The following is a 22,845-nucleotide window of genomic DNA, read 5'->3' on the forward strand; positions in this document are numbered from 1 at the left end:
GGATGGGCTTTCTCGTACTGGGCTTTCCTTTTGTTGCTTGCTTGATGCTCGCTGGAGTAATGAGTTTTGAAGAGTAACACTAAACACGTCTCCTTTTTTTTTTTTAAAGGCATATGCGAGCTTTTCTTGTACGAGTGAATATACAGAATTTTAAGGTTTATAGTTGATCATGGATTGGTATGCTGCAAAAAAGCATAGGAAGCACTTCAGAGCCTGGATTTTTCCTCTCCTGTGCTTTCTGGGTTCTGGAAAGGCTGTCTTGAAGCAGATATGTAACCTGCAAATTATGAGTAAACAAGGAAATACGAATAATTGGGGCAAGAGGGTAGAAGAGGAGGTAGAGCAGGAAGGGAGAGGAGGAACAGAGAATGGAGGAGGAGGAGGTGGGCGGCAGGGGGAGGGCAGGGTGGAAGGGAGACTGGGTTTCTCAAAGGGGTGGCCCCAGTGCTGTGGAGCTGGAGGTGGGTGTGCTCCTCCTCTTGTGATACCGCGTGGGGTGAGCAAGGGCAGCTGTAGCAGAGATCTCCTGAATTCCGCCTGCCATTGAAAAAGCTCGGAAGCCCAATGTTTTGTACGAAATCGATGAACTCTGAAAGGAATTCGTGAAGGCTGCTACCTGTGCTGTGCAGGCACACAGCTGGGTGGCTGTGTTTGGGGAAATCCCAAACCAAAAGGCTGGTGATGGTGCCTTATGGCGTGGAGGAGGCTGGCACGCTAGCGAGGCGTGCTGGAAAGTTAGGCTGGTTTTAGTTGGGGTGTGCCTGAGTTGGTGAGCCAGGTCTGATACCTGTTTTGATGTGTTTTCCTCTTAGAATCTACTTAACAAGGGACTCATCCCTTTCCACCTTTGTTGTAAACATGAAGGCTTTCTTAATTTGGGACTGAGCTGCTCAGTTCCATTGACTGCTTTCTTTCTGGTGACTTTTTTTTTTTATTCTAAAATGCGGCTTTTTTTTCTCTGATCAGTGCCACCAGCATGGCAGGGCAGAACTACGTGAGCACCTTTAGCAGTTGACACAATATCTCAACAAACGGATGAGCTGATCTGAACACAGAAAATGTCTTTTGAAATGCAAACGATTGCTTCGTCCTTCTGAGTAAATGTGCATTTGCTTCAGGGCCAAGTTTCAGAACTTTTTATGGTATTAATGAAGGGCCTGTTGGTACGGCTTCGCTGTGGATGCTGCTGATCATCCTGTCTGAAACTGAAGCGTGCTGCACAAATCAACAGACTTTTACTATTTTGATGTTGAAACATGGCACCAAGTAGAGGCCTGGTGATAACGCCTGATGCCTATGCGAATCCTGCGTATGTTGAACGCAGATGTACAGGTAGCAGTGTTGTGAGTGCCTGACGCACCAGATGCCGGCTGATGTCCTGCTCTGAGGCTTTGCTGCCGTTTCCTAAAATTGCCTGCTGTGGGTCTCTCTGTGGCTTGCGGGAATGGTGGCGATTAGTATTCCCCGACAAGTACCGGTTTTAGGACCTTTTGAGGGTGTTTGTTATGAAGTTAACTGGCTCCGTCTAAATAGTTGAGCGTTCCTGCAGCATCCGAAGAAGAGACAGTGGTGTAAGGCTTGTTTTGAGTTCCTAGCAAGTAGCTTTCCTTGCAAGCGTAACAATGGGATGTGCAGTATCAAATCGTGTTGTTAGCTGTGACCAGAACACTCAAAAACCTGGAACTGCGTCGTATTTCTTCCAGATGGCTCTGAGAAGTGAAATCCCCAGGAGGCGCTCAAATGCATGGTTCAGTAGGGATCAATTCAAATTTTTTTTTTTTTAATGCAGTTACCCAGAACTGAGAGCCCTGGCAACATCCTTGCTTGGCTAAAGCATTGCCACCGTTCTGAGGGTAAATTTGCTGCCGTGGATGTCTCTCCTTGTGCTCTGCTCCCTGCCCGCCCCCCCGGCAGGGGGTAACTCGGTTTGCGAGTCTTTGTCGCTATAAATAAAAGTACTTCCAATAACATGGAAATGGTGGAAGTCAGTGGGAGCTCTGCTGCTGGGCTTGCTGGTGTCAGGATTTCACACCTGTATGTGAATGAATGGCCAGAGGCCTGGTACTTTTCTAATTAAAGTAATATATTAATGAAGGGCATCTGTGTCTGGCACTGGAGGTAGCTAAATAATGTTTGGAAGAGGTATTGATGGCAAATATTGATTTAGTTTGTGTGCTAAAGTCTGTGCTGGGATGGCGTTGAAGTAGCTGGGTGCATCGTGGTTTTGTAATGCCCGGAGAGTAATACGATTCCTTGGGAACCCGATGCCCCGTTGAGCTGCTCCCTGCTGTCAGCCTTCAATGTGGGGATAAAGGTGCACGTTAAGTAGTGACTTTAACCGAAAGACTGTAGAACTGTACTTGGGCTTTAAAAAAAAAAAAAACAACCAAAACCAAAAAAACCCCACAACAGAACAAAAAAAAATGGCGGGGAGAAGGAATTAATCATGTTTGCTTCTGTCTGTACTGGCTAACTCGTATCCCGTAAACTAGTTTCAAAGCTCGTGCTGCTGTGTTTCCTGCTGAGCTGCCTTTAGTGAAGTCTCTCCAGAGGGAGAGGATCTCTTGGGAGGCACGTATGTTACTTAGCAGTCAGCAAGACCCAAGCTTATGCTTTTGGCTTTCTAAGGCTGGATGTGTCCTTGCATTAAAAACAACCTGGGAAGACCTTAAGACCTTTTTTTATTTCTCACTTCTAGGTTACTAGGAAAAAAAATATAGAAAAGTGACCATGTCGTAGGTGGTGTTGGCAGTTGTATGCGGTGGGAGGAGGGGCCTGGCTGTAGGGAGGAGGTATTTGCATTTATGAAAATAAGCAGCTTCCTATTTTGTGGGTGTGATGGAGAGAATGGATCCACCGCCTGATCTAGGAATGTCTATTTCCAGATCCCATATGTGCTGTTAGTGGTTTGGGCTCCAGTCGAAGCTCATCAGTGACATGGACTGCTATCTAGTGAGAATGAGAAACATCTAAAAATATGTATCTCTCTTTTTTTTTTTTTTTCTTCTAGGTTCTCGTTGGAGTTGATATCCTAGTAGACTTCAGCTATGCAGACGATCAAGTGTGTAGTTGTGGGTGATGGTGCTGTTGGTAAAACCTGTCTCCTAATTTCTTACACAACAAATAAATTCCCATCGGAATATGTACCAACGGTAAGTGCGAGAAGGGCTCCAGTTGTCCTTTGGGCATGGTGGGGTAGGGCAGCATGAGTTTCCTTCCTAACTAACCTTTGTGGAGTGCACGCCTTAATACTTGTTCTTCCAGCCTGCTTTCCTGTTGGAGACTAACTAGTACAGCCCAGAAAAGGAATGATCGGTGTGTTCGGGACACTACTGCTACCCGTCTCTCACGTTACCTGGTGGCGCTGGGGTGCCTTTCCTGTCTCGGGGCAGTTCCCGCTGCTTGACTGCTTTGCAGAATCTAAGCTTCTGGTTGCTGATGGCCACCGGCAGAATTCTGTGAACAAGATTATTTGCAGTTGTTAGGATTGCGAAGTGGAGAGCAAGGAGCAGGAAGACCCGCTTTCCAGCTTGTGCTCTCAGTTCTTGCCACGTCTTCATTTTTAGGGAAAGCAGTATTTTATGTTGCTAGAGCAGTCAGTGACTACACCGAACGCTTTCTGATGCTCCTTTCTGCTTTGCAGCTCTGAAGCACCCCGAGGTTGTGCGGTGAACTATGGAGTGTGGCTAGTTATTTCTCGCGTGCTTAGCTGAAGCCGTCTTTGAATCTAGACTGCCCAGTCTCGTTCATTTGTACTTCCAAACACTTGCCACCTTTGTGTGTAGTCCTTGATTACTTCTAAGTAACCTGTTGGAGTCTTACAGGCTCAGTTTTCTGAGATACTGAATCCCTTGGCTTATCTAAAGATCAAGTGGGGAGCAGTTTGCCTACAAGCCACATGCGCGTTATCTTTTTAATAGAAAAGTTTTTTTTTTTCTTGTTAATGTTGCATATGAAGATGAGTTTGCTGACACTGAGGTGGTTCGGTTTTTTAGGGAGGTTGCTGCAAGAGCCTTTGACATCTGGATGCTCTTTTGATCAGTTTTCTCTGTTGTGGACCTCAAAAGGCCATCTACACAGGTAGAAATGGAAGAGTTTAGCCAGATACCCCAAGCAAATTTGAATCTGGAAATGCATTGCCAAGAGGTTGAATGCCTGTGGTGGAAGGGTCAATGATCTTTTCTGTTATGATGAAGCGAGTTATAAGAAGAGCCGGCTCCTCTGAGATGCAGGGTAGCTCCTGCCTGTTTCAGAACAGTTACTTTTTTACAAAAACGTCCGCTCTTTGTGAAAAAGAAGTTGCAGTGAACTTCATTGCCTCTTTTTGAGGTATTGGTTTTGTACGCTATCCAAAGATCTTCAGCTTACCAAATTTGGGGTTTGTTAAGAGTAGGACAGACTCCCACAGGACAAAAATGTTTGTGTTTAGTTATAGATCTGTAACTAAAGATGAAGGGAATTCCCAAACCTGAGAGCATTCAGGGTGGATGCAGTGACCGCTGTTAGGAACCTGAGGGTTGTGCTGGAGACGTGGAGACCTAAGTTCATCTCGCGGACATCCTCTCATTATGGACTGTGAGGGAAGAAGCAGCGTTTGAAACGGCGTTTGCCACTCTCGAGTTTTTGAGAGTGGTGTTAAGTATCCTGCCGGGATGCTTGTAGGACAACCACATCCCGTGGTGGATCTGTGCGAGCCTGCTTGCCCTATTTAAGCTATTCTTTATGGTCAAGAGGAAATGAGAGAGGTCGGGGAGTTCAGGCAGCGAGCGCTTCTATACTTATCCCTAGTGAAATGACCCTTAATTATGTTGAAAGAGGTTATAATCTGAAAATGTTTATTTGGAAAGCTTGCAGGTTTGTCTGCTGTCCTGCAGATGGTAGTACTGTCTATAAATCCCTGCTAACAAGCAATGTGGGGAAAAACTACTCAAAGAAACAAGTTACTTGCCAGTGAAGTGTGCTTAAGGTGTGCTGAGGCTTATTTATAGTGCCTTTTAAAACTGTCCCGTGTTTCTGGAATAGTATTTACCTCTGAACCTCATGGCTGGAGGAACTCGCTGTTCTGGGGATATCACAGGCCTATTCCTAGTTCTGTGGATGGCCTGGAGGCATATTTCATACTCTGCAAACTGGTAAGTAACCCCTGATATTTCGGCTAATGCTTCGAGTAATAAATGGGCAAAGAAATATAATAGAGGGCACCGTTCCCAAAATGAAAGCAGCCTGTCTTGAGAGTCGACAAGCTTTAATGTTCCCAGAGTGTTTGTGTCTGACTAAGGACCCTAAGGTAAGGTGGGTAGGGCTCAAACTGCTTAATAAAAATGTTTAAGCAGGAAAAAAAACAACCTGGAGATGACTTTCTGACATATGAGAACCGGGTAGATCCTGGTGTTAGCTCCAGGCCAGTGTAGTGACAAACACCAAGAATCCAGCTGCAGCAGCTACCGCGGAGCATCGCACCGGGACGCTTAACACCGCTCTCAAACTTGAGAAGGGTAAAACTCAGTTTCAAAAGCTACTTCTTCCCTGCTGGTCCATAGTGAGAGGATCATCCTGGTATTGCACCTGGTTTGTCACCTGTGTGTTTTTGATGTCATTGCCATTCTCAAAAAAGGCGGCGAGGGGCCTGTCCGTGGAGGAGGCGCTGGCAGCATCTGGAGCGGCAGATCAGGAGCTCATCAGGCCGCGGTGATGGGCTGTGCGGCACTGGCAGGAATTGAAACTTCTGGTTGGGCTAACTGTTGCTCTGGTTTTAGCCTGTTTGGCACAACTGAGGATGTCATCGTCTGTGGATTATGCTATGAGACAGTAGTTGCCAGGTTTGCCTGAAGGCTCCTTAGAGCTGAACCCAGGACTTTTTCGATAGTGGCTGTAAAAAAAAAAAAAAAAGTAAAGACCCCATTTTGCAGATACAGAGCTTAAGCCCACAAAAAAAAAAAACAGTGAGGGAAAATGGTTGCTAATCTCCCCCTAAAGGGCAGCCACAAGTAGTATTATTGACTTGCTGTTCGTTGGGCAAAAAGGAGGGGGTGTCTTTGGGGGATTAAGCTGCCAACCATCTTCTGACATCTGAAGGAGCAAATGCTCTGACCTTCAGCGTAGAGCTTTGCAGTGTCTCGTTCTGTACCTAGCAACCAGATGAGTTTTCATCCTGACCGGTCCTTTGGAGTCTTGAAGCTGTGGCATATTGGAACATGCTCTGTGAAATGCTTTCCGTCCTTCTCCAGCCTGAAGCTCTCGTTTGTGGCTGGCTGCTTTCTGAGGTGGTCGGTAAGGCAAACCGAGTGCAGTGTGTAAAGGACTGGGCTGCAGGTAATGGAGATGAGTGTTGAAATCTCTTGCAGTACTTCAAAATCTTGAATGCTAATCCAAAATAGCATGAGGGGTGACTTCTTCTAGCTGATATTTCTGGGGCTGTGCAGCATGCTGTGACCATAGCTGCTTTCTCAGTCACTGTTGAGTTGTGAAAAGTGGAAAAAGTTAGTGTGGTGTCAGGTATTGCTTTAACCAGGGCAGTTGGGTGGAAAGGAGAAGGAGCTGAACTCTTGGGAGTTCAGCTTTGAGGTGCTGTTGTGCTGGTCTTATCGTAGAGTCATTTAGGTTGGAAAAGACCCTTGGGCTCATCGAGTTCAACCATCAACTCCACTCTGCAAAGTTCTCCCCTACACCATATCCCCCAATGCCACATCTAAACGACTCGTAAACACATTCAGGGATGGTGACTCCACCACCTCCCTGGGCAGCCTGTTCCAGTGTCTGACCACTCTTTCTGGGAAGAATTTTTTTCCTAATGTCCAGCCTAAACCTACCCAACCTTATCTCAGTTTTTAGTGGGATTTTCTCAAGGACCTAAGCTCTTACTAAAACCCTGTTAACAGATGCATGTGACTGCTTATTTCTCCATGTCCCTCCCTCCTCACCTCCACGGAAAGCTTTTGAGATGACTGCTGGCCTCCTTAATGCTGTGGTTTACTTCAGCTGTGGGAGCTGCTCAGACTTCAGTTTTGTGTTGAAGCATCCCTATTCCTAGGCGAGACCTCGACCGTCTCCGAGTAACCCTGCAGCACAGGGTGCAGGGACAGGTTGTTGGGCTTTTTTCAGTGGAAGGGATTCTTTGCCAAAGGCACTTTCTGAAATACTGCCTGTTGCGGTTCTGAAGATAAAGTGGTTATTGAAATTAAGGATACTGACCTCAGACAGTATATTCCTTAATGCTGAGTGTGTGGGTGTTGAAGGAGGAGGCTTTGGGTAGGTCCTCGGGCTCAGCTGTGTTGTAAACAAGTTAGTGGGGGAAGCGTTTTTGGTAGTGTTGGCTGCGCCATGTGGCAGGTCTGCCCTTGAGGCCAGGACTGTTGTGCCAGGTGCTGTTCAGAGGCAATATAACTTGGGTCTTCTGGGGCTGGGTTTTCCATTGAGATTGCGAGTGAATTTGGCAGAGTGATTTCGACGAACTCTATTGCTTCCTCCAAAGGTGGAGGAAAAGTTCCTGTTGAAGGGATGGACTCTGGATTGAATTCCGTAGGTGATCAGAAAGATGAACTTCAGCGAACTTGGTCCTGGGAGAAGAAGCCCCGTAGTTCTGTGCCTCGAAGGGCAGGGCCAAAGTTTATCAGTTCTCTCTTTGTGGGACCGTGTTTACTGTGTCAGGCCAAGTGTGAAGGTTGACATTTCTGTGGCGATGGGGGAAACCTCTGCAGTTACAGGCAAGAGCTGTTGCAGGTGTTTTGCTCAGTGGCTTTTACCCTCTTCTGTGCAGCAGTGTACCCGGTGTGCCTGTGCTTGAGAGACCTCATGGAAACAGCTCTTGCATCCCTGTTCCAAATTGAATTGTCCCGTTAACAGCCTTAACGGTAATAGCATTGTAAGCCTAATGGCTTCTCTTATCCTGTGCGGATGACTCTGGTACAAATCATCAGGGGTGGTCTGGCAAGGTGAGTCGGACATGATTTAAAGATGGCTTATTCACATCCTCTTAAATGTGCTTCTCTTTTTTTCTTTTTTTTTTTTCTTTACCAGGTTTTTGATAACTATGCTGTAACGGTGATGATTGGAGGAGAGCCTTACACCCTAGGCCTCTTTGATACTGCAGGTGAGAAATCAAGTGCTTGTGTCATCGTAACCGCCCGAGATTTAGTTGGGGTGATATTGAACACGAAGACATGCAGTTGGTTCTTTTTTTTTTTTCTCTTTTATGAAAGAGAAAAAGCTTTCTTGACCCTTCTTTCTTCTTTCCTGACCTTTGGGTCACTAAATGGAGTTTATTTAAAAACAAACCCACCCCAAAACCAAACCAAACCAAGAAAACCTTACACTTCCTTTAGAGCTCTTTTATTTTGTGACACCAGATGACAAGTTTCACACTTTCACCTCTAGTCTAGGGGATACCTGAAAGATAAGGGGGTTCTGTGTTTTTAAGCAAAATTAAAGGAGAAAATTGTGTTGAATAAAATATGTGGATTGTGTGTGGTTTTTGTTTAGTAAATAGCCTATTTTTTGACCAAACCTCAAGACAGAATGACTAACATTAGAACATCTGAGATGTGCGTGTGGCATGTGCCTTGTTCTTAACGTGGCTGAAATCAGGATGTTTGAGAGAGTTTATGAAACTCCACACCTGTGTTTTTTTTTAAATAAAAAAATATATCTGCGGGCTTCTTTTGTTTAAGGTTATTAGAGTGTTATCTCAGGTTCTGGCTGGAGAAATGTACAGTGATTAAACAGCTACACACATGGCTTTGCACACGCGAATATTTAGCAAGAAAGGGTAGAAGCTGGTTCAACTGCTCGTTACCCAGTCCCCAACTTGTGCTAGTGCCAAAGTGGTGCGGCAGCACCAGGTGTGGTGAACTCTCCTTCAGGAGAGTCCTTCCAGAGAGCTTAGGTGGTGAGCTGTTGCCTAAAATTGTCTTGCTGGAACTTAATCTGACTGTTTCCAGATGTATTCTTACAGATGCGTCATTAGCGGCTTACTTGATTAATGAAATGATCTTGCACTTCCAATTAAACCCTGTAGCTTCAATTAGCTCTTCCCATTCTTCACCTCAGTGTGATTTGGGTGTTAGTTATTGCAGACTCCCTAGTTCATGGGTAAGGAGCTGGGCAAAGAGGCCCCTTCCCGAGGGTTGCGTAGGCTGCTGTGGGACCGGTGCTTAGCTGGGTGTCAGCTGTAGCCTCCTGGGCCCCGCACGGGCAGAAACTGTGTGAGGTCCTTCTCTGCCCGGTTTCCTTTGGGTTCAGGCCTCCGTGAACTGTTGCACCTCTAGATCCGCGCATCCACGTACTGTCTGTCAACAGGAGTGCGCTAATCCAGCCAGGAATTCTGAAAACTTACCAAGCGGCTTTATTGCACGGTGGTGACTTTACGCACTTGTGGATATAAAGACTTTCCTTTCAGAGCTGGGCTGCTGAAGTGGGAGGCTTTTCTTCTTTAAAGGTCACCTGCGTTTTTGCGTTGAGCGGTGCGTTTTTGCGTTGAGCGGTGCGTTTTTGCGTTGAGCGGTGCGTTTTTGCGTTGAGCGGTGCGTTTTTGCGTTGAGCGGTGCGTTTTTGCGTTGAGCGGTGCGTTTTTGCGTTGAGCGGTGCGTTTTTGCGTTGAGCGGTGCGTTTTTGCGTTGAGCGGTGCGTTTTTGCGTTGAGCGCATTACGATTTAAGGAGCCAGCACAAGCTGCAGAACTTAACGATGGATAAAACACATATTACAGTAAAATTAAAAAAAAAGTCTTTGTTTTGAACTTGTACTATGAAGATAAAGCTTTTTAGAGTAGGTCTGTTACAGTCACAAGGTATTGTGGTCAGTGCTTAGCTCCTCTGTGTCCAGCCAAGCATGATGGCTGTAACAAGCTGTTTAGACCTCCGTCTTCAAACAGATGTTCTTCTACTAAGATCTCCCAGGTGTTGAGTCATCGCCTTCAAGATCTCAAAGGTCTGTGTCCTGTATGAATGGCGAGAGAGCATCAGTTGAAATCCGAGGCATTTGGAACAAGTGTTCCTGCTCTGGTTGCCAGCAAGTACAGCAGCTCCTCTAGTGCCAGGTTTGCTTTCTAAAAACCGAGCGCAACTGAATGGAGCAGGAGGAGGCTCAAGAATGAGCTGAGGCAGAGTGTGGGGCTGGGGGGTCAGTGCTGATGGTGGCCTGCAGGGACTGCCTGTTCTCCTGCGGACCCAAAGGGAAGAGCCTTGCTTCCTCTGAAGCACGGCCCGTGCCGGGGCTTTGGTGCGTTTTTAGGGGAATGTTGCTGGAAGGCCTCAACACATTGACCTGTACCGGCAGCCTTCTCCTCTCGCTGCTTGGAGGACGCTTCACCAAGTGTTTGCAAGCACAGGTCAGAACGGTCTAGTGAACAAAACCGTTCTGGTTTTTTTTCTCTCCAAACTGCAGTGTTTTTGCAGAGTAAAGAAATTTGATGGCATAATACTTGTAATGAATGGACTAGGTGCAGAAGATCTCCTCTATAACCAGATCTGTGGTCTGCAACTTCAAATTGTTTGGGTTTCAAATGTCAAATGAAGTTTCAAACTTCAAATGTTTGGGTTCAGGGCACGTGTATTTGCTGAGGAGTTAGGATTAATCACAATCATGCTGTTGTGCTGGAGCATGCATTCGAACTCCCTGTGAAGGGCGGTGTTTCATTATCTGGTTCTAATACTGCGTTAATTTGCTCCTCTTCTAGGTCAGGAAGACTATGATAGATTACGACCCCTCAGCTATCCACAGACAGATGTATTTCTGGTCTGTTTTTCAGTGGTGTCTCCTTCTTCATTTGAAAATGTGAAAGAAAAGGTTGGTCGAACTCTGCTTGAAAAGGGGGCTGCCGCAGTGATTTTGGAAATAGGTCAGGAATTATCTTGGCTGGTTAAGTAACAAATATTGTGTCTTCTCTGTCTTCAGTGGGTACCTGAAATTACTCACCACTGTCCAAAGACTCCTTTCCTGCTTGTTGGGACCCAGATTGATCTAAGAGATGATCCCTCAACAATTGAGAAACTTGCCAAGAACAAGCAGAAGCCCATAACTCCAGAGACGGCTGAAAAACTGGCCCGGGACCTGAAGGCTGTCAAATATGTGGAATGCTCTGCGCTTACGCAGGTGAGAGTTGGTCTTTGACCATTTTTGCTTGCTTATATTCCAGACTTTTTTCCAGTTATGGGGAAAACCAGCTCCGTATGGATGTGAAAGGGTTTAAGTTCTGTTTCTGCTGTTGCCCCAGCGGCTTCGTCCTGTTGTTCTAAAGTGCAAGGAGTTGGCAGTGGTACAAAGAAAATCAGCCTGTGAAGATTAGGCGTAGTGTAGAGGGGTGATGGAGGAGGATGCGCTCGCTGTGTTTGCTTTTGTGCTGGAGGAAAACAGCTACTGAAGACTGAAAGGTGTGTTACGGGCAGTAAACGGGTTAGGACGCAGCATGCAGCTCACTACTGAAGAGAGCAGGCAAAGAAAAAAAAAAAATTGCTTGGAAAAAATCAGTTCTGGTACTTGTAAGACTAGGAGCCTTCATACTTGGAGAGCTGCTTTCTCTTCCTGTGCCGTCGGTGGTGAGCTACGTTTCCTGTGTCCGCCTTGAGATGGAAGTTCTGTTGAAACAGAAAATAACAGTGGAGTTGTTAAGACATAAACGTGGTGATGTTGTGCGACTTAACTTGCGAACAGGAGTTAAAAGCCAACTCAAATAGCTGATTTGAGGTCAGCAAACCTGATTATCCTTTCCCTTTAAATTAGGAATGCTAGGGTGGGGTGGATGGGAGCCATCGGCTGGCTAGCTGGCTTGTTGCCTTGACTTTGTATGCCCTGGGAACGTAATTTTGCGTGCCTGCTCTTGCAGAATTCACTACAACTCTTCAGCAATTTCCTTAATGCTACTCTAAAGAATTTGTCCCTGTCTGATGTGCATGGAACGAGGGGTGCACAGTATCAAGTCCCTCGCTCTCTTCAGTTTTGTTGCGCATTCATCTCTGTCTTGAGCACAAAACTTTATTGCTAAACTTCACGAAGCCTGACGTTCTGCTTACTTGCACCTTTTGCCCAGATTGCATGTTGACTCTTCCATTTGGGATCCTGAGACTTTTTTTTTTTTTTTTTTTTGTAACAAAGCTTTGCCTGAGTGTTTGCTGAGAAGGAAGAAGCTTTTGAAACTGTGCCGGGCGCCAGTGGTGTGGTGGCGAGGCACACGGCAGTTCAGCCTGGGAATCCCTGATCAAAAGGTGCTCTTGGCTGTGCTTCCTTACTGCCCACGTGCAAGCTCAGGGTTATTTGTGCTTGAGCTAATTCTTAGATCCATTCAGTCCTGAAATACCACTTACGATGGTGTCTGGCCCATCCTGAATTCTGCTGCTACCTGAGCTGTAGAACCTGCTAGCTGGATAAATACATACCGGGACTTTTTGTCCTGTATTGCTCACCGAGACCCTTTCCTCTGTAGCTTTAAACTCGCCTTGCTTAGTCTGCTCAAATTGCATGGAAGCACTTAGAATTACCAGGGTAAGAGTTGATATGATTAAAAAATTCTAGTGTTTATCCATTCTTTTTATTTCCAGATAGACTAAACTGTGTCTGTTGCAGAGAACAGCTTTATGCACTTGGAGGCTCAGCCTGAATTTCTTGCAGAGCATTAGTGCTTGTTGCACCCGTTGATGGTGTCAGGAATCAAGAGTAAACGTGGGAGGAAGGTTCAGAAGCCTCCTCGCCTGGAAGACTAGTCGGTTTGCATCTGCTCTGTTCTTCATTTATTGTCGGACCCACAAAACACCTCTTCCTCAGTCAGTAACAGCTGCCAAGCAGAAGTGTAGATCTCTCTGAAGGGTTGTGTGAAGCTCCCAGCAGTGATCTGGCTGCTAAACGCGGAGGTCGGCTGCCTTTCCTGGCCAGGAGGGTGGTTTTCCTGCCCGCAAGGCGGTGTTGTACTAGCTGGTTTCAACTGAAGCTAGACGCAGCTGGGGTAGTTCAGGCTCTCTTTACCTTGGCTTCGGTCTGCGCAGTTCACTTCAGCAGTCCAGCCTGGGTTTTTTTTTCCCTTCCCAACTAATTTACAAATGACTTTGGCACCACAGTAGCAAGTAATCATAAAATCATGGAGCCAGAGTATGTTGTGTTTTTTTTTTTTTTTTTTTTTTTTTGTCTTGGGAGGAAGAATTTGCTTGTCTGTGTGGAAGAATCGATGTTCTGAAAGTACTCGGGTGAGCCGTAAGAGGCTGAGTTTCTGAATCTTTTCTGCAAAGCCAGAATATCTCCTTCTCCCCGAGTTGGGATGGCTCTGCAGGACTGAGGAGTCGGTTCCATCCCCCCGTTCTTCAGGTTGTGGAATCTGTTTGTGTGATGAAGGCACTTTTGATGTCTCTCTTCAACTTTTCTCTTCGAAATAGTACCTAATAGCACTGTAAAAAAAGTAGGTGACACTTTTCTGTTGGGAAAAGGTGACGGACAAACAGATTACAACTAAAGTGGTTGTTGCTTCTTCTACATTTAGGAGTTAAATGTCTGAGCAGCTTTTCTGAAGCTCAGTGCTAGTACCCGACCCGGGGGGAACTTGGAATTCTGTTCCTCTCCCTCTGATATTGGGTTGACAGTTTTGACACTGATTTATGAAGTGTCTTAAAGTGTCCGTGAATGGAGGGGGTAAAGGGAGCCTGAGCTCAACCCGCTCCCCAGTGCAGCACAGGAGCCACGTTACTTTAACCGGAGCGTGGAGGTGGCATCGAACACCGTTCCCTTCCTGTGGTTACTCTTGTACCATCCAGGCTCTTAACCCCAGTGCCATTTTCACAACAATTTTGTCCCTGTCCATTTTTTTTTTCCCCTCTTCCCTTATCCCAATTTTCTTTTTTGCTAAGTCCTTCAAAAAGAATCTCAAATTCTGTTCTCTTAAATTAATTTCTCCTGTGCAATGGGAAAACAAAAGAGGAGTCCCGGAGCAGGAGAATTAAGGAAGCGTGTTTTCTTGACTCTTGCCCTGCCTGGGTTCTTAATCTATCTAACAGTACGTAATTGAGTTTACACTACAGTCTTGTTCTTGCAGAGAAAGAAAACCTAATTAGTGCTCAGACTTCGCATAGGCATTATTTATCTGAAGCCTGTAGCTCTTTTGTCAGCCTGGGTTGCAACTCATTACAAAAAAAAAAAAAATAATAAATGTACAGAATGATTTTTACATGGTAATTTCCTTAACTTCTGTGCTTTCGAGTATAATCTTGCATGTAACATGATGGACTTAAATGCTTCCAGATGGAATTGCCTTCGAGTTCTCTCACGTGTGTGCTTCGGTAAAACAAAGATTAAAGACCTTCTAAAGGGGATATATCCAGTCTGACCCGTGAGGGCGAAACGAGTTACATTTGAATGATTTAAAAATAAAAATAAAAACCTTAATTTTGCAAGGACTACTAATTGTTTACAGGAAGTAATTTAAGCTTTTTTTCTTCCTCTGTCTGTGGCTGGGATAAAGCAGTTCTGAATTTCTGAAGGTCATGCTCACGACAGTAGATTTAGGCGAGTCCAGTTAGCACAAACCGAGCCAGGTTTCAGCGCTGGTGGCCCTGTGGAGCTCGGCCGCCTGGCGCGGGAGTGGTGACACCCTCAGTGTCCTGCCGTGCCCGCAGCCAGCGCAGCGCATGCTTCCTGCCCTGCTCTCACCCCCGCAGGCTCCTTGCAGCTCCCTGACTGCTCCTCCGGTGTTGGATCGCAGTTATTCCAATCCTAGCGCTGTTTCTGTCCTCCCGTGACGTGAGTGGTTATACTTGCTTTGGGAACTGAACTGAATAACTGAAATCACCGTTTCCGTGCTGGCTCTCGATGTGCAAATAGCAGCACTGGTAAGGTATTGCATCGCTTCTTAAAAGACCGATAGCTGATGTCTGAAGATGACGGTGGCTTATCAGGGAGGTCCTGCTTCCATCCCAGAGCTGTTTTCCCCGCCGTCTGGAGATGTTCAGTTATTCAGGGGCTGAATTCACGAAGCGGAGGAGTGGTTTGAAGCCTTTGCTCTGCACTGGCTGCCGCCGGGCTAGCTGGGAGCAGTGAGTCCGTGCACCCGACGTGCTTGCCAATCCACAGTGGGTGACTAAAAAAGGTTTACCTGCCCTTTGGCATCCCTGTGGTGGGGCAAGCTGCTCTCTGCTGTGTTTATTCCCCTGTAAACTCCCTAAGTGTATATTCAGAAACCACCATCTTTTGTGTGGCCGCTCCAACCCCCACGTTCCTGCCACTTGCCGCTCTGTGTGTGCCGCCGCCCTTCTGGGCGTTCATTTTGTCTAACTTGGTCTGTCCCACGTTCTGTCTGTCTGTGGCATTGACTTCCGGGTCATCTGAAAGAGATTTCCTCCTGGGATCTACTTTGTTTTTTTTGCAAAGTAAATCTGTTTACTGCCTCTGTGAATTCAGCCTGGTCTATCCTGAATGCTCTTTGTATCTGCTTGTTTTTCTCTAATCCTCTAACCTGGCTGCTGTTTTTTCTCCTCCCCTCTGTCTTGTAGAGAGGTCTGAAGAATGTGTTTGATGAGGCTATCCTAGCTGCCCTCGAGCCTCCGGAAACTCAGCCCAAAAGGAAGTGCTGTATATTCTAAACTTTCTCCTTCCCCTCTTGCTGCTGCTTCCTCTGTCCCACTACTGTAGAAACCTGGTTAAAAAACAAAACAAAACAAACAAAACCGAATAAAACCACCTTGATTGAAAGCTGTTGCGTCTGCTTACCATCTCAGAGCAACCTCTGTATTAGCTCTTGGACTGAAAACGATACTTAAGGTCTTTAGTAAAACGTTGTGACCGTGGAACATGAACTGGACTCGCTTAACTCTCTGCTGCTTGGGTTGCCAGATGTGGGTAGCTTTATAATTCAGGCCGTTGGGGGAAAGGATTTGGCTACATCATTATTTAAAGAAAGATCAAAAGAATGAGATGTGATGTTTGATCTTCCTGAATCCAACTGGAAGAAATGATACGTGGTGTTTTGTGTTTTTTTTTTTTCCAATTTCTCCTTGTGACTCTTGTTAACTGTATTTGCATGACAAAAGTACATGAAACGGTGATCTGCAAGTTACGCTGTAATGTGAAGGGTTTTCTGGTTCTCCTTTGTGCAGTGAGATGTTTTTCTGTTGCCGTTGCTTTGGCTGTCTGTGCTGTAGTGGAGTATTCGTCGGTCCTTGGGGGGAAGGAAATATCAATGTACTTGCTACTGCTCTATGAACTGTTAAAATTCTTGCTTTCACTAACGTGGTAGACCTCTTCATTTCAATAATAGATCCTTAAAGCCTGTTACTGTAAGATGTAAAGCTGCTTCTTACTCTCATGCTTCTGATTTTCATTGTTTTAAGGAGAAAACATCAATTGTAGCTTGTCTTTAAATTTTGGAATTAAAAATTGCGGTTGTTTGTATAAATGACTGATGAAGCTTTATTCCGATTTGCACCTCCTGGCTTCAGTTTAACACTTAACGCAACGTACAGTCCCCGCTTCGTACTCCTCCCATCTTGACTTCTCTGCTCCCATGCACAGCTTCTGGGCTCTACCTGGCTGCTTCTAACCCTCGGGTGGTCGGGGCCGGCAGCCTGACCAGAGTGTGTACCGGACCCGTGTATCGTTGCATGCTTGGCTTGTCTCCCCTCCTCCTGCCACACGGGTGTCTGCACTGCGCGCTCCAGATCGAGCTCTTCCATTTGAATGCGGCACTTTCTGCTTTGTCATTAGCATGTGAACCGTGTGAGTAGCCAACTAATCGTAAAAATTGCCTTAAGGAAACGACTTTGGTACGTGCGTGTTGCTTCTTGTGAAGTATACTGGTCTAGTCTCAAAGGATTCGCGTTCCTGTTCAGAAAATCCGATGCTGTGCTAAGGAACTGCGAACCGCGGCACCGCAGCTTGGACCTGAGCAAAAGGAGACTCTGGGAGTCGTAGAGACAAACCTCCGTTCGTCGTTAGAGGGGTTTGTCTGCCACGTGGCTTTCTGTGGTTTTGTTTGTGTGAAAACTCAAAAATGAGACTGCCCCTTTCTCTCTTTGCCCCTTTTCAGAAAGGCCTAAAGAATGTATTTGACGAAGCGATATTGGCTGCCCTGGAGCCTCCGGAGCCGAAGAAGACTCGCAGGTGTGTGCTGCTATGAACGTCCCTCCAGAGCCCCTTCTGCAAAGCTGGTGTTTGATGTCATACTAAAAAGCAATGTTTAAATCAAACTAAAGATACAAATTTTAAAATTTGTTTTCGCAATAATGACAAATGCCCTGCACTCCCATCTCCCCCACACGATCCCTGTGTGAGATGAGAATGTTAGTGTTTATTCCCCAGTGCCCCCTCAATTCAGTTAAACTAGTTAATTTTGAGTAATTATGTATTATCAGAAAACACTGATCAGTACTAGTTTTTTATTTTGTTTACTATTTCTAATTTTTTTTTTGTTGTTTAAAATCCAGGCATGCTTGTGATGACTTTTTCTGTAACAGACTAATTCTAGGCTGTTTTACTGAAGCCTTGTCCCTTACGCCAGTCTGGCGAGACTTGGTTCTGGTTTCGAGAACTTCTGGGGCTGTTCTGCAGCCAGCCAGCAGCCTGGGTGTGAGCAGACTTTAGTTCTAAAGACAAATACAGGAAAGTAAAATGTCCCAAGCTGGTGCTCCTCTAAGGAGGAGTGTAGAAAATGTATCTGCATCTCCTCTGAAGTTGCCTTGTATCTCTTCCCCTGGCTTTCCACTGTGCAGGTCATAATTTTCTACCCCGTCCTCTAAGTTATGAAGCCTTAGGAATAGGAGAATCCCCTCTGGATGCACCATCAGACTTGAAACTAGCTTGCCGGTCTCGTCCTTAATATTTGACATGATAAGCTTTTGTCACGTGATGAAGAAATAACTGCACCTTTTAAAGCATGCCCAGCTGATTCAGTTGGCTTTTAACAAATCCATCTTCTGCCAATCCTTAATTATTAGAGAAACACTTAGGATGACCAGCGCGCACGCTGCTGTTTGGACGCTCTGAAAGGACCTGGCCTATGTTAAGACGAGTTTTGGAGCTGGCCCTGGTGGTGCATCTCTTCCTGGCTGGCTTGGCATCCGTCAGGGAGGGGCGGAAAGACAGACCTGTGTCAGTAGGAAGGAACTGCAGGGAGGGGGTTCTAGCGTTTAGTTTGGCACCATGTAGGGACCAGTCGAGGGAATCCCCTTTTTCTGCATTTTGCCGTAAGTAATCTTGAACCGTAAGATGGGCTCCAGCATGCTGAGGATTGTGTGCAGGGTCTTTACATGGACTGACTGCAGCGTTGGAGGGTTTTTACCAAAAATATATTTTGGCTTGCAAATTCAAAGTGGATTTTTTTTTTTTAAGACTTAGGGAATCTTCTCCATCTTCCAAAATTCCAATTTCTTGTAGACTCATTAGTGTTGAACGGATGCTTTTTCATGTCTAAGTTCTTTGTATATGCATTCTTTTCAGATGTATTAAACATAAAGTATCTTCACAAGCCTGCCTGAGGGTAGTTATTTCTCTTGCCTTTCTCTTGAGCGTGAAGAACTTGTAAAACACAGCTTTTATCCCTTGCGAGCCCCGCTCTCCTCCTTGCAAGTTAGTTCGGGTCTTTCCTTAACGCTTAATCCTGTCAGTTCGTGTCTTCCCTCATCTCTGCTGCTGGCCTCGGCTCTGTCAAGGCTGCTCCCATCTTTGATGCAGAGTCTTTGCTGTCATACCCAGCTCTGAAGAGAGGGCGCGGTGGTCCTTAACGAAGGCAATACTGCTGGTTGTGCATGTTCCCGAACGTTAACAGTTGGCTTTTGGGGCTTATTGGACTCTTGCACCTCTTCTGTCTTTGGGGAAGTCTCCTGTTGTTCCCTGTTCGTGGGCAGATAGCAAAAACTCGGAGGGGACAAATGACATCGTACCTATCTCCCTCCCCAAAACGCACAGGACGTACTACACCTTTTTGTTAATTCTCCAAAGAAGCCGTGAAGTCTTACACTGTGGATGCATAATTTGTATTAATTATTAAAGCACACTTCAAGAGCCTCATTAAAGGTCACTTTTATTTCCAGAAGCTGACTTGGGGGTGCTGTAATCCAAAAGCCTGGTAGAGAATGTGCGTGTTTTCGTAGCGATCAGTGCTGCCGCTCAACTTTGCGGTTCAGTTTTTCATTGCCGTCTTCTGTGGGGAGGCTGGGCTGTAGGTCTGAGGCTCCCGGTTGCAAGTATGGCTGGTATGCCTGGTGCTGGGTGCCAGCTGGGCATTGGTGGCCACTCTGTGCGCGTACGGCGGACTGACACGGGCTTCTGCACCTCCTAATAGCTAAAGCCAATTCCTGTGTCCAAAGCTAGCAGCAAGACTGGTGACCAAGGGATTGTGTGTGTGAAATCAGGCAGGAAACGGCCTCGGAAGTGGAGGGAGAAGCCCTTAGAGCTTGTGCTTCACGTAGCAGGGTTACCCAGTCGAGCTTTTTCTGTCCTGGATGCATCCTTACATGGGGGTTACCTATAGCTATCTGGTCCCTCTGCGTACGTTTTCTGGCAGTGACCTCTGCCAGTCCTTTTATGCAGGTCCGTTTGGCTAGGCAATAAAGTCTGTTCTGTTACATTGATGCCATGAAGTTAAATTTGGCTCCGGAGGGGATCCCGCAGGAGCTGGATGATGGAAAAACATCCTTTTCAGAGAGCAGCGCCGCTTCCTTCCTCTCTGTGTTGCTTTGCGAAAGTCCATCTGATCGCTGCGTGACTCTGCTAGGACATAGCTGTCCCAGTCCAGAGAGGGGACGAGATGCTGGAGTTGGTTGAACAAGCTCAAACAGCTGAGCTCAGGGGCTTTTTCAGGCCTTGCCTTTTTTCCTCTGGAGCTCAGCAGCGGCGTCTCTCTCGAGCTGCCTGTGTGAGATGTGCTCTGCGCTGCCAGGTTATACGAGCGTCTCGTAAGAGCCCCTTGGTGACTCTCTTCCCTCCCTGTGCTAAGGCATGGCAGAAAGGGGCAAAAGCAGGCAAACCCAGCTCTTTCTTCGCCTTCTGGGACTGCGGCTTTCAGCTAGCAGGTTTGAAAGCGAAGGTCTTGGAGGCAGGTGGGAATACTTGGCACTTCCCTTGGCACTAGTGTGGCAAGGTAGTATGCCGCATGAATCATAGAATCATAGGGTTGGAAGGGCCCTCTGGAGATCACCCCGTCCAACCCCCTGCCAGAGCAGGGTCACCCAGAGCAGGTTACGCAGGAACGCGTCCAGGCGGGTTTGGAATGTCTCCAGAACACTGAGCTGGGATTGCTTCATGTTACCGTTTTTACAATTTTTTACTCGCCTTTCTGAAGGTGCCCCAGCAGCTCGGTGTTGTCTTCCTTCTCACCTGCGAGGATTCTTGAGGTGTAGCAGCTCACTATCGCAAACAGTGCGTGAGGTCTGGGCTGGCTGCTCGACCAACTGTGCTACGTGTGCTCGTCATGTCTCTTGTAAAGGGCCAGCAATCTCTGGTGGGAAGGCATCTGAGAATCCTAGTAAAATTGCTCCAAGGACCGAAGGCTGCATGGACACCGAAGAACAGTTTCCTGTTTTAGTAGCTGGGACACACAGGACTCTCAATGAGATCTTTTGGTTATTCACGTAACTCTTCTGTCAAACTTCTGCACGAGCGCTAGGTTAGTGACGTCTGGTTTTCAGTTGGGTCTCATGTGAACCTCTGGTTCCTAGTACTAAGTCGGTTTTGCTTAAAGGTAGGTAGTGAGTGGAGCTCTTGCTTCTCTTGGCTACTCCAAACAAGTGCCTCTGTGTCTTTATCACCTTCTTGATGTCTCCGAAGCAGTGACCGTCCCCTTTCCCTGCCTCAGCTGCGTGTTCCCACGCCATCTTTCGCATTAGCTCCGTTAAGCTACACAAGGAGACGATTACATTCACTAATTGCACGGAAGTGTAACATCTTGCAGGATACTTTCCTGCTGAACTAGTGGACTCTGCTGCCTGTTTTTCGTGGTCAAGCCGATGCCAAAATGACTGTAAGGGAGGAGGTAGGAGAGCAGATCTGGTGTAGAGGGTTAGGGAGGAGGTGGGAGCATGCACACAGTCTGACCAGTTCGGCTGTATTGGGTAAATGCCTGCATGCCGTGGTGACAAATAGCATGAATCAGTTTGTTTTCCCACTGTGCTTGTTGTCAACAGAGTTGAAATATGGAAATGGAGGACTATCAGCTAAATAGGCAAGTACTTAATGTGGAGAAAAGCGCTGCCTTCCTTGGAAGGGCCATACTTGCATCAGAAATGCAAAACCAGAGGTTGGACTCCAGGGTTGATAACTGGTGGGAAGAGCGCTCCAGGGCAGCAGTTGCTTTCCCACACCCTTGTGCTCGGTCCCTCCTTTACTGGTTTATTTAAGAGGTGGAAACTTCCCCCTGTGTATAAACTGACCTGAGTAACGCTGCTGTTCGTGTAGCTCCTGGTGCAGGCATGGTCTCCGCGTGGCCGCTGTAACTCAGACTGGTGCTGAGGTTATGTTAACCCGGTGGCTGTTTTTTTTCTCCTCGAGCTTCTCTGTGCTGTGCCATCAGGAGCACCTTGGAGGACGTGAGCTTTTCCTTGCTCTCCCTTGCCTGCTTCCCTGTGTCGGGAGAAATGGTGCTGCTGAACAACACGGTCGTCTTTTCCTAAGCACTTGGTTGCTGAGCGAGACAGGCTGAGCTCTGCAGCTTGCCCAGGAGGGAGTGCGTTTGCTCAGCCGTATTCTTTACCCCTCTCCTTCCCAGTAATGGGCTAGTTCTTGCCGTCAGCGCTGCGCATCATGCTTGTGTAGGTGTGGCCCTTATTAAAACGAGGGTAGGGTATCTTGTAAGGAAAGATGAGCACATCTGATAAGGCCTCTGAGAGAAGAGCTTTTTCGAGCAACTGCATCTTCACCAGCACCACCGAGTCACCCAGGCTCCTTCGCCGTTTGTTCCGCGGTATTGCCCAAACTGTGGTACGCCACCGGGCAGACGCTGCCCCTTGCCCGAAAGGCTTTTGGAGCAGCGCGCTGTCTCATCCGACCCGGGATGGTCCTCTCCATTCTCTGCTGCCTCTGCTTGGGTTATGTCTGTCTGCTCTTCCTTTCTTAGGGGGCTCCCAGAAGGGCGATTTGCCGAGGTGCAGCTACTTTCTTGTTAGGTCAGACTGATGGGCAACTCTCCACGTTACCTGTACTCGACGTGCTCCATTCCGCAGCCCAGAGTGGTTTTGGAGCGTGCTAGCTGGATTTGTATTAGGTAAAACTTAAATGGGATATTGTCCTGCGAGCAGCTGGGGTCTCTGGGACCCGGCTGGAGTGAGCTTGCAGGGCCCCTGGCAAGCGGGCTGTGTTGCTGTTGGGTATGGTTTCACTTGGCAGGTCTGCTCCTGCCGTCTCTGCCGTTTGCTGCAGTAGACACAGCTAAAAACGGACTGATGATTTTGGCCTTTCCCCAAGAGGCAGCAGTGTCCTCTGTTACTTGGCCACCATCTAGGTCTTATTTTGCAGCTGGTAGCAGCTGCCTCCTTTTAAAAACAGACTTGGAGGGGGATTTGCGAGAGCTGTTGTGTCAGCACTGTCCCCGACCCGGCCTTCCTGTTGCCTTAACTTACACCAACTGCTCTCCCTGCGCAGCCATTTTTATGTGGGGTGCTTCTGGGGTCCTGTGCTGGGGAGGTGCTGCTGCTTGGCTTCCCCTGCCTGCCCATCCTCTGCTTCCTCTGAGAAACGTTCCTCGCAGTTGCTCTCCTCAAGCCCTGGTCTCCTGTCCAAGGACTGCGAGTCACCGTTTGGCTGCCTGGAGACCTTCCTGCTAGTGAGCAGTAAGACAAATGGAGAAGATCACACGTGAAAGTGGAAAGTACTGCTTCAAAACTGTAAAGAAGAATCCTAAAGTAATCGCTAAGAATAAATTAATTCTAGGCCCCCGCTCCTGGCAGTG

The 22,845-nt window shown here is 47.0% G+C and overlaps 1 protein-coding gene across 2 annotated transcripts in view; it reads left to right on the forward strand.

Annotated features, from left to right (window-relative positions):
• CDC42 (cell division cycle 42) overlaps window positions 1-18,429 on the forward strand; it is a 28,774-nt gene extending 10,345 nt beyond the window's left edge. Inside the window, exons 1-6 of one of the 2 annotated variants that reach the window (XM_054222237.1) lie at window positions 1,832-1,853; window positions 3,011-3,152; window positions 8,017-8,089; window positions 10,672-10,781; window positions 10,890-11,087; window positions 16,993-18,429. In XM_054222237.1, the coding sequence (XP_054078212.1) occupies window positions 3,048-3,152; window positions 8,017-8,089; window positions 10,672-10,781; window positions 10,890-11,087; window positions 16,993-17,082 (576 nt within the window). In that variant the 5' untranslated portion in view covers window positions 1,832-1,853; window positions 3,011-3,047 and the 3' untranslated portion in view covers window positions 17,083-18,429. Of the gene's footprint in view, window positions 1-1,831; window positions 1,854-3,010; window positions 3,153-8,016; window positions 8,090-10,671; window positions 10,782-10,889; window positions 11,088-16,992 lie in introns of those variants that run through there. The other variant, XM_054222238.1, reaches the window with a different exon arrangement.
• The last annotated feature ends 4,416 nt before the right edge of the window (window positions 18,430-22,845 follow it).

The sequence above is a fragment of the Rissa tridactyla genome, chromosome 16, assembly GCF_028500815.1.
Source record: "Rissa tridactyla isolate bRisTri1 chromosome 16, bRisTri1.patW.cur.20221130, whole genome shotgun sequence".
Classification (NCBI taxonomy): Eukaryota; Metazoa; Chordata; class Aves; order Charadriiformes; family Laridae; genus Rissa; species Rissa tridactyla.